General features: G+C 41.5%; 1 protein-coding gene and 1 non-coding gene across 2 annotated transcripts; one reads left to right on the top strand and one right to left on the bottom strand.

The window, feature by feature from the left end:
- Positions 1 to 643: 643 nt before the first annotated feature.
- On the top strand, positions 644 to 3,747 carry atp5if1a (ATP synthase inhibitory factor subunit 1a). Its single transcript, XM_017711580.2, has 3 exons — positions 644 to 805; positions 1,974 to 2,086; positions 3,464 to 3,747. Exons 1-3 carry the CDS (start codon positions 737 to 739, stop codon positions 3,603 to 3,605), a joined length of 324 nt encoding a protein of 107 aa, XP_017567069.1. The 5' UTR covers positions 644 to 736; the 3' UTR covers positions 3,606 to 3,747.
- A 4,526-nt stretch (positions 3,748 to 8,273) lies between these two features.
- On the bottom strand, positions 8,274 to 8,345 carry trnaw-cca. The gene has a single exon. It is a non-coding gene; the product is annotated as a tRNA-Trp (tRNA).
- Positions 8,346 to 10,976: the final 2,631 nt, after the last annotated feature.

The raw sequence follows: 10,976 nt of genomic DNA on the forward strand, positions 1-10,976 counted from the left end.
ACTTGGAACTAAGTTGTAAATAAATCTGAAACTGAAACTTTGCTTGTGTGTAAAAAGTGATTTCAGAGCCACTCGGTTCTCCCTGATGGAAACTGTTTACCTTCAGTGTTTTGTGCTTATGATCATTTTAATAGACGTCAGCGTCACTAATTAATGACGTTCTATTAAAAGACTGGTTTACCAAGAGAGACGCTGGAGGATCTTCACCTGAAATGAGTTCATGAAGCCAGTTTGGTTATAAAAATGATAACAGGACATCAGAGCCAGAATTACTCTTTTAGTACTTTTACTTTATACTTAAGTACATTTGATGGTAAATACTTTAGTACTTTTACTCAAGTGGAGGTCTAAAGGGAGGAACTTGAGTCATATTTTACCTCTGCTTTAACTCGAGTTCATGGTTTGTGTACTTTGTTGACCGCTGATTATTGCATTGTGTCATATTTTCAGGTTTTTCCAGCTCCCAACACACCTGATCGAGCTAATCAGCTCAGTAGCAGCCCGTTGTTGAGTTAAAGTGGCTGTGTTAAGGCAGGAAGAGCTGGGCAGTGGCCCCCAGGGCCAGTGCAGCACAGCAGATTGATTCCCATGGGTTAGAAAAGGCTTATTCTGCTTCCAGGACGCCAGGGGGCAGTAACACGACTCACAGTGGGTCTCCATTTCCGCGTACAGCAGATCATTACACAAGGACACACAGCAGCAGCTCACCAGTGGGGTTTGGCGCTGAGAGAGAGCTATGGCCCGGCTGCTCAGGAGTAGTTTACGGGGATATTATATGACCCAAATCCGCATGAGCTCTGATCAGGTACTGCGCCGGTATTCCTGGCCTTTTCCTTGCATGCTGGCGTCTGACGCAGCCCCGCTGTAACGGTAATGGTTGCTGCTCTTGGGTTTGCCTGACAGGGCCTTGTTTTCCTGCTGCGTTCAGCACAGAGACTCGTGTCTCCTGCCCTGAGCTGAGCTGAGCTGCCTGTGCTCCTTTACCCGTGGAGGAGGGAAGGGAGAGTGCGGCGTGAGGAGGGTGAAGCCAGCTTCTCCTTCGAATATTCCCGTTCCACCTTAAATGGTGCTGCGCCGGGGGGCTCAGACGGTTACTGCTGCACTGTTTAAGGTGGAACGGGAATATCACCTGGGCGGGTTCTGAGGCTCCATAGAGCAGCAGTTCGTAACCGCTGAACAGCTCTTAGAGATATCAAGGTCAAAGGGTCTAGTCTCTCTCTCTCACTCTCACTCTCACTCTCACTCTCACTCTCTCTCACTCTCTCTCACTCTCTCACTCACACTCTCTCACTCTCTCTCACTCTCACTCTCTCTCACTCTCACTCTCTCTCACTCTCTCACTCACACTCTCTCTCTCTCACACTCTCTCACTCTCTCTCTCTCACTCGCACTCTCTCTCACTCGCACTCTCTCTCACTCACTCGCACTCTCTCTCACTCACTCGCACTCACTCGCACTCACTCGCACTCTCTCTCACTCTCTCTCACTCTCTCTCACTCACTCGCACTCTCTCTCACTCACTCGCACTCTCTCTCACTCACTCGCACTCTCTCTCACTCACTCACACTCTCTCTCTCACTCACACTCTCTCACTCACTCACTCACTCTCTCTCACACTCTCACTCTGTCTCACTCTCAAAAACCTACTTCACTTTTAATGCAAGTCAATGGAACCAGACGTTTTTCCAAGTAATTGTGAGCCGTTTCTGATGGTCTGTTCATCATGAAATTTCCGTACAATTTAAAGGACAATAGGTGTTTTCAAATTGTCAAAAACTGACAAATGTAAAATTATTTAAATTAAAATGTATCTTTAAGTAACAAGTTACTTGTCTTGATGGGGAAAAGTAATTTATTTTTCATTACTTGTGTTTTTTATATTATTATTTCTTATCACCTGATCTTATTCCTTATTTTCCCTCTCTCTCCCTCTCTCTCCCTCTCCATTAATCTCTCGCTCTATCTCTCCCTAGCTTGGAGAGTTGGGGAAAGGTGCTGGCAAAGGCGGTGGAGGTGGAGGGTCCGTAAGAGAAGCAGGAGGGGCTTTTGGGAAGAAACAGGCCGCTGAAGAAGAGCGGTACTTCAAGTGAGTAATGTTACTCTGATTGCTGTGATAGAAGCTTGTTTAAAGGGACACCGACACCTGAGGTCTAAGGAGGATCAGCAGGACTGAAGCTATTAAATTACCCTGAGAGCTTGGGTGTCTGTAACGTGGTGTCGAATGTCTTCACCCTGCTTACCTCTGTTTGTGTACTGGGCATTTTTACTGCAGGACTGGCCTTTTATTCCTTCTAGTGTGTTTACTACATGAAACATTACCTCCATTGGGAAAGACGATGTTAGTCTTTGCAGGGGGTGCTTACTTGACTTCTTTAAGAGGATCAACTGAGCATCCTTGCCTAGGGAGGATGCTTTAAAATCTCAAAAACAAAGTTTTATGTTAAGAAGGAGGAATCAGCAAGCTAAGAAAAGTACGACCAGACTTTTGTTCTTTGGAAAAGTCAGTAAACAGAAAAAGTAATAATGTCTCTGGAGCGCAATCAATAGTAATGAAATAACCTGAAAATCATTCAACCGTAGACCAGTTTTACTTTAAACTGAGTCAGGCTCTTGGATTATAATGGTCACTGCCGATGTTATTTGTTTTGTTTAAGATGCTCTTGCCACACAGTTTGTAAACAGTATTCTCTGCTTTATAAAATGCCTTTTTTTATTTGAATAATTATAAAAGACATTCATATCTGAAGTCTGGCCTATTTACATTAAAAGCTGTCAAACAGCCAATAGCCATTTCTGTATTAATTTGTGATGAAGTCTATCTAAAAACATCCTTCTGTTCATGGAATAATGCTCAACTATGTTGCTTGTCAGTCATAATGTATTCTTTCATAGCTTGGTGGTATTAAGGATTTTAATAAATCATTTTTGTTTTGCCACTGATTACATTTTACTTAGCAGCAATCATTGTAAACCCATGAATTTAGTGACTTGTTGTTTTTTTTTTTGTTTTTTTTTCTCATTATGTTTGAGTACTGTTGGTATAAGTCACGATAAACGGTTCTTTTCTAAGTTCTGCTAATACAACAGTGGACGGCTCAACACACTTGGAGGAGAGCACTAACTGCCAATTCTCTAACCTCAGCCCACTTTGTCTAGCATCACCCTGAGTGATGTGGGGAGGGGGGAGGGGGGGGGGAGTCTACCCACCCAGAGAGCGTGAAGCCAGTTATTAGACTTCCAGCCACAAACAACTGTGGCATCGCTTTGGATTGAACTCGCTAAACTCTTTTCTTTTGCGTTAGGTGTAGCTCTTCTGGATAAAATATGGAGCAAAGGATTACAGTCAGCTTTCTGTCTGCCTCTTTCTTTTCCCGTGTTTCCTCTTCCTATTGAAAGTTGTTGACACCTGCGCCAAAAGAAATTCCGTCACATCTCTGTCGTGTTTCTGATTGTGACCCTGCAGGCAGAAGGAGAAGGAGCAGTTGGCCGCTCTGAGGCAGCACCACAAGGATGAGATCGAGCATCATAAGAAAGAGATTGAGCGGCTTCAGCGCGAGATCGACCGCCACAAGGGGAAAATCAGAAAACTCAACCATGACGACTGAGCCGTTTCCTCAAGTGTCTCCCTCTGTTTCTGCCAAAACTCACTCTATGCCTGTTCCCAGAAGCAGTTTTCCACACCATAATCTCTTGTGTTAGATGGAGTCATTAATAAAGATCATGGGGGTTTTGTGGAGTGGTTGAAGACTTCCTGTGTCTTGACTTTTAACTGTGGCGCTATTAGAGGTGAGCACTATGTCAGTGGTTTTGTTGTGATAAATTGGCATGATAGATTTGTCTTGGTATAGAATACCGGGCAGCGCTTTTAAAACTAATTTGGTATCTATTTATTTTTTTGATGTTAAGATTCAGTGTAGAAGTGTCATATTTTATTTAAAAACATTTTGATTTTACATTACGTATGTATGGCTCACTCATTTTTGGCTGCTTCATTCCTGTAACAAGACTAACCCCAACATTCGGCAGTTTACAAGTAACTTTTTCAGGAAGAGAGGGAGCTCTGGTATTCGCACCTGGGTGTGTTCATAGCTTTTTGTATTACAGTATAGCATGTCCTTGCATGCTGTCCTTTGAGAATAGGATAAGCTTGGAGTTAAAGGGAATCAATGGAGTTCCCTTTGAGCTTCATTAGTTTACCAATGTTAAGATTTGACCAGTATTTCAAAACTGTATGTTTTGTCGCAGGGCTTCTTAACCCTTTTTACCATGTGATCCCTTTTTAGGTTAAAATGTTTCGTAACCCCTTCTTTGCCAACCAGCCCCCCACCACACACACACACACACACACACACTCTGGTACACCTGTTACAGAAATTACTTACTGGGCCTGCATTGCTCAGCCAGCACTTCGTCACAAACCACAAATCTTTAGCCTGAGGCTGAAAAAAGTCAAGTTCAGTGGTCCGTCAAGACCCTTCCTCAGTAATGAGCTCACTCCATAGAAGTTGATAATGGACATTGGCTTGTCCAGTCCCCAGGCTAAGAACCCTGATTTACTGTATTCTGATTTTTTTATTTTACTACATTTGTAACCCAACAGAAATTGTTAGATTTCTCTGTAATGTTAATCCAGGTAGGTCTGATCTACCTGGTATAGTGTAGTGTGTAAAATCTCTGCCTTCTACACTGTAGGCTGGGCTTCAGTCCCTGCCTTGGCAAATCTCCTACACTAGACCAATAAGAGTCCTTGGGATAGACACCTAACACTACCTTCGCCTACCCGTGTAAAAATGATCAAATTGCAAGTCACTCTGGACAAGAGCTTCTGCCAAATGCCGTAAAATGTCAATGGTCTTAGCTGCTGTATTTCAGAAATGTTGTCAACATCAGCAGATTGCTCTGTGTGTGTGTGTGTGCGCGCATTTTGACACCCATTTCAGAATGTGATTGTCTCCTTGACTGATGCTTGACATTACTAAATAATATATGAATGCCAAATTTACTAAAACAGGCTTTCTCGCCTTCACAGAGAGGCAATTTAAACTGCTCAGTTGCTTTCAAATGCTGATGCTAATGGCTCCTCTTTAAAAGAAAAGCTGGATGCTGATCTGACTCTTAGGGCACAGTGCGCCTTTATCACTTTTAATCAGTGTTCATCATTGAGCTGCATCTGTTTTGAATTATACTGAGCTTGCTTTGAAAGACTTGATTCAATCAGGGCAGGGTCTTCACAATGATGTTAACTGAATGATGTCAGGTGTCATCATCGAGCGTTCTTCACTAATATTACAGTGTAGGGGCAACTGCAGGGCTTTATGTGATTCTAAGAGTAGTCCGTGCTCTCATGTTATTAGTAAAGTAACCCACATTCCTCGACAATACCTCCAGTTGACCCAACTGTTGTGAGGTTTTATAGGTCAGTTTAATATCACAGTGTTATCTGTACAGGGTATCAGGGTATCTGTATCAGACAGGACTGGTATGAGAAGAACGTGATCTGAAAATATTTTATTCTTAATTTTAAGCCTGTCATTTTTTAAGTGACAGCAAGCAAAATCAAAAATATGTAAAATATAGTTGTTATAAATCATCCTATGTATATAATGCTAAATTAGCCACACACACACACCTTCCAAGCTGCTTCTCCCTCAGGGTCATGAGGGGTGCTGGAGCCTTTCCAAGCTGTCATCAGGCAAAAGGCAGGAGACACCCTGGGCAGGTCTCCAGTCCCTCACAAGGCAGACAGATCTAGGGGCAATTTAGCATGTCCAATTGGCCTGACTGGATGTCTTTGGACCATAGAAGGAAGTCCAATAGAAGTCCATACAGACAGGACCCTGGTTACCTGGTCAGGGAATCGAACTCAGGCACTGCTTGCTGTGAGGCAACAGCACGACCCACTGCACCACTGTGAAGACATGGTTTTCCCAGTTCTCAAGAATCACTAAAGGACCTAGGAACATTATAGGGACCTTGGACAGTCATATCATCACTATCCAAACAAAAACAAGTATCTCCAAAATGGCAACTTTATAGGAGAGGACAGAAACATGCTCTACTTTGAATGTAAGTTAATGTAAAGGGTCTTTATTCAAAGCCATATTGGACCAGGAAACTGAAATGTGTAAAAAAATAAAATTAGACCCTTTTCATGGGGGCTGCAGAGACAATATCCTGGCATAAATCATCTGAAGTCATGTCGTGACCAACTTTTCAGAATTTCTGCATAATTCAGTCGTTGAAATGTAAACAAAATCACTCTGAGTGGTTTGATGTGAAATGGTTCATTGTAGAGGAAATCATCTCTGATTACCATCACAACCAGTGGTCACAATGTCTACAACACAAATACAGCCATTTTATTTACTTTCAAAAACTACCAGAAAAACTACCTTTATCTTCTGCGTTTTTGATGTAATGTTGATGAAGGAAAAATAGCGATAAATGTGATATTTATTTACCTTATAATGCCGTGTATGTGCCTCTGTGTCATTAATGCTTTTTTAAAAAATACATTTAAGGCCAAAACGTTCTCTCGTGCACCAGACAGTGTATAAATGATCGTTTTGTGCCGTGGCTTCCGGTGACCCAAGGTAAAATATGACTCAAGTAAAAGTAGAAGTTCCTCCCTTTAGACCTCAACTTGAGTAAAGGTACTGAAGTATTTGCCTTCAAATGTACTTAAGTATCAAAAGTAAAAGTACTGAAAGATTGCTTAACATAATTTAACTTAGTTACAAGGTTAAGTTTAATAATAAACTAATTTACTATAAAATGAAATGGTGTTTGTAGAAATTCAGAAAAAAGCCGTGTCAGTCTCGACTGCATATGTGGACATATTTCTATATTGTGCTCTATTTACACAAAGTTAGGTTAGTTCATCATTTATGTTGAACAGACTCTCCCAAACCTTTACGCTGCTGCGCTGACGTTGAACCGTGTGCTGCACTGGGTCGGTATGACCAACAGGTCTAAACCAGCTCTAAACAAAGTGACCGCTGGGCCCTGATTGGTGCTCTGGCTTTGCGCTTCTTTCATTTTGACATGTTACGTTTTTATACACACAGAAACCAAAAGGAACGACAGATTTCTCAAAATGTAGTGGAGGAAAAAGTCGGATATTAGACTCTGAAATGTAGTGGAGTGAAAGGAAAAAGTCGCCCAAACTGGAAAAACTTCAGTACAGATGCACTAAAAAAGTATTTAAGTACAGTAACCAGTTACATTTACTTAGTTACTGTCCACCGCTGCTTTTACAGACATTCAACTCTTCAGATGTCTGGTTCCTATCAACACCACTGCGAACAATTCTGTAAACTCTAAGTTTCTATGCAGCATTTCACGCCAAACCACTCTGAATGACTGTGTCTTAACAATTTAACTTATCCAGAAGTGTTGAAAAACAGGTGGAATTCACCGTTAAGTTGAGGGTCAACCACTCCAGTTATGATTAGAGTGGCAGTACAATGAGGCCACAGAGCACCGAGACCAGACTGATTGCATCAAACAACAACAGTCTGAAATTCACAGTTGTCTTTAGAACGTTCAGAAAAAGAACGAAGGGGCCAAATGGGCCAGAACAAATGATAGAGAACACACTAGAACAGTGTGAATGAGAAGAGGGTATTCTAGAGCAGTGTGAACGGGGACGTTCTAGAACATTGTGAATGATCAGATGGCATTCTAGAACACTGAGAGGGGAGAGGACATTCTAGAACAGTGTGAATGAGGAAAGGAAATTCTCAAATAGTATGAATGAGGGCATTCTAGAACCATGTGAATGTGAAGAAGGCATTCTAGAGCATTGTGAACAAGGAGAGAACATTCTCAAACTGTGTGAATTGTGAGCGTGGAAAGGAAATTCAATATGAATATGAACAATATGAATTCTAGAACAGTGTGGATGAGGACATGACATTTGAGAGCACTGACAGGAAGAGGGCATTCTAGAACAGCATGAATGATAAGAGGACATTCTAGAACAGCGTGAATGATAAGAGGACATTCTAGAACAGCATGAATGATAAGAGGACATTCTAGAACAGCGTGAATGATAAGTGGGCATTCTAGAACAGCGTGAATGATAAGAGGACATTCTAGAATAGTGTGAAAGGAGAGATCACGTTCTAGAACAGTGTGAAAGGAGAGATCACGTTCTAGAACAGTGTGAATGAGGAGAGGACGTTCTAGAACAGTGTAGATAAGGAAAGTCCGGCGAGTGGCGATCTAGTGTTGTTGTTTATATCCTGACCGGGCGAGTAGAAAGAAAGATTTGACCCCGACGTGATTTGAACACGCAACCTTCTGATCTGGAGTCAGACGCGCTACCGTTGCGCCACGAGGTCTGGAGCAGCCGCGCGTCATTTCAGCTTTAGTGCTGACCGCAGGGAGCCGCTCCGGCTGAGGCTGAATGGATATCGACGCGACTCTGTTTTGCTGGCGGCTCGAGTTGGATGCGTTTGTTCACTCGGCCACGTTGTGAGCCATTTTCCCCCAGTGAGCCAGTAAACATAAGTCGACATTAAGCCTTCATGAACGACGGTCTGATGAACTTCAACACTGCCTCGGCTGCACCTTACAGACGTTATAACGCGCCTAACCCTTAACCATCACTGCAGTTTGTGAAAATGACACACTATATGGACAAAAGTATTGGGACGCCCATTTAAATCGTTGAATTCAGGTGTTTTTACACGACTTCTTTTGATAACAGGCAAATAGAATTAAATAATTAACCACATAGCCTTGTGGTCTCGATAAACAAACACTGGCAGTAGAATTGGGCGAACTGATGAGCTCAGTGACTTTAAACACAGCACTGTCATAGGATGTCACCTCTGTCACACGTCAGTTTGTGAAATTCCTGTCCTGCTAGATCTGCCCCGGTCAACTGTAAGTGCTCTAATTGTGAAATGGCAGTGTCTATGAGCAACAAAAGCTCAGCCACAAAGTGGTAGACCACGGAAACTCACAGAGTGGGACCACCGAGTGCTGAAGCGCACAGTGCCTATCCTCTTGAATCCACTCACTAATGTGTTCCAAATGGCCTCTAGAAGAAACATCAGCAAAATAAATGTGCGATAGGAGCTTCCTGAAATGAGTTTGCATGGCCAAGCAGCTACACACAAGCCCAAGATGAAAATGCCCAATGCCAAGTGTCGGGGGGAGAGGTGTAAAGCATAAAACATATTCTATGAAGGGACGAATCACACTTCTCTATCTGTCAGTCTGATGGATGAGTCTGAGTTTGGCAAATGCCAGGAGAATATTATCTGCCTTACTGCACTGTGCCAACTGTAAAGTTTGGAGGGGGAGGGATATGGGGTTGTTTTTCAGGGGTTTGGCATAGACCCCTTAGTTCCTGTGAAGGGAAATCTTAATGCTTCAGCAAAGCAAGACACTTTGGACAATTGTACGTTTCCAACTTTGTGGGAACAGTTTGGGGAAGAACCTTTTTCTGTTCCAGCATAACTGAGCCCCAGTGCACAAAGCAAGGTCGAAAAACACATGGCTGGGTGAGTTTGGTGTTGACTTGCCCTCACAGAGTCCTGACCTCAACTTCATCAAACATCTATGGGGTGAACTAGAACAGAGACAGTGAGCCAGACCTTCTCCTCCAACATCAGTGTCTGATCTCACAAAGGCTCATCTGGATGAACGGGCAAAAAACTCTGACAGACACTCTCCAAAACCTTGTAGAAAGCTTCCCAGATGAGTAGAAGCTGTTATAGAAAAAAGGGCATCAACTCCATGTTAAAGCCTATGGCTTTAGAATAGGATGTCATAAAAGCTCCTGTTGGTGTAATGTGTAGGTGTCCCAATACTTTTGTCCATACAGTGTAGCACCGAAAAGGGTTCTACTATTGTTGTGATATTAATTCAACTTTGTAAGGGTGTACAGGCCTGGATAAATATTGTTGCTACCCCAAAAGGTTATCATACACAAACAAACAGAATTACAATCCAAGAAAATATGTCCAAGAAAGATTTTATATATATATATATATATATATATATATATATATATATATATATATATATATATATATTGTTGTATACAAGACAAACACACTTGATCTCAAAAAAGATATTATTCAACGTTTTATCCAAAATAATTAAAAAAAACAATATCATTGGATCTGAATGAAGAAGACAACACACAAAACATTTGGGAAACCAGATTCCACCTTGTCTACTACTACACTAAGTATTCAAAAGTAATGATGCCAATCTCTCTCCACATGCAGGTTATGCAGAAGTTTCTTTCTGTTTAAAAGCTCTTTAGCACATGTGAATGGACCATTCTTGGCTGCATTGTTGTTTAATGGTGATGGGAGTGGCCAGGCCCTGTTCACACCTGGCATTAACATGACATTGGGTCTTAGGTGGACAACACTGAGTACAGGTGTGAATGGAGCACAGTGTGTCAGACGCATTGTGACCTGATCACTCAAACCACCTTCAGAGGTGGTCAGAGACGCATATGACCACATAACGTGTTGTGTGAACACTAAACTTTCCTCATTCCAACCCACATGCAAATAAATCTATTTCTCTATACTTTTCAAAGGATGTGTGACGTTTGTGATTCATCTTTCTTGTTATTCATGCAGGGGCAATTTAGCCCACTGACACACACTTAAAACATACTTAAAATACATTAACATAGTAAAGAGAAGGAACTTTATCTTTCAGTTCACTTACTTTTTATTTGACAGTAAAAACCTCCCTTTTTTTCTACAAACTAGCCAATAAATGTAGGCTTCAATTCTATTATTAGATACATAGATAGATAGATAGATAGATAGATAGATAGATAGATAGATAGATAGATAGATAGATAGATAGATACTTTATTGATCCCAATTGAAATTTAGCAAGTACAGTGTTATTATAGAATATAATATAAATATAAAATATATATATATAATCATATAAAATATATGATTTTAATGTCAATAATAAAAACCAGCAAT

Source organism: Pygocentrus nattereri, chromosome 11 (genome assembly GCF_015220715.1).
Source record: "Pygocentrus nattereri isolate fPygNat1 chromosome 11, fPygNat1.pri, whole genome shotgun sequence".
NCBI classification, from domain to species: Eukaryota; Metazoa; Chordata; class Actinopteri; order Characiformes; family Serrasalmidae; genus Pygocentrus; species Pygocentrus nattereri.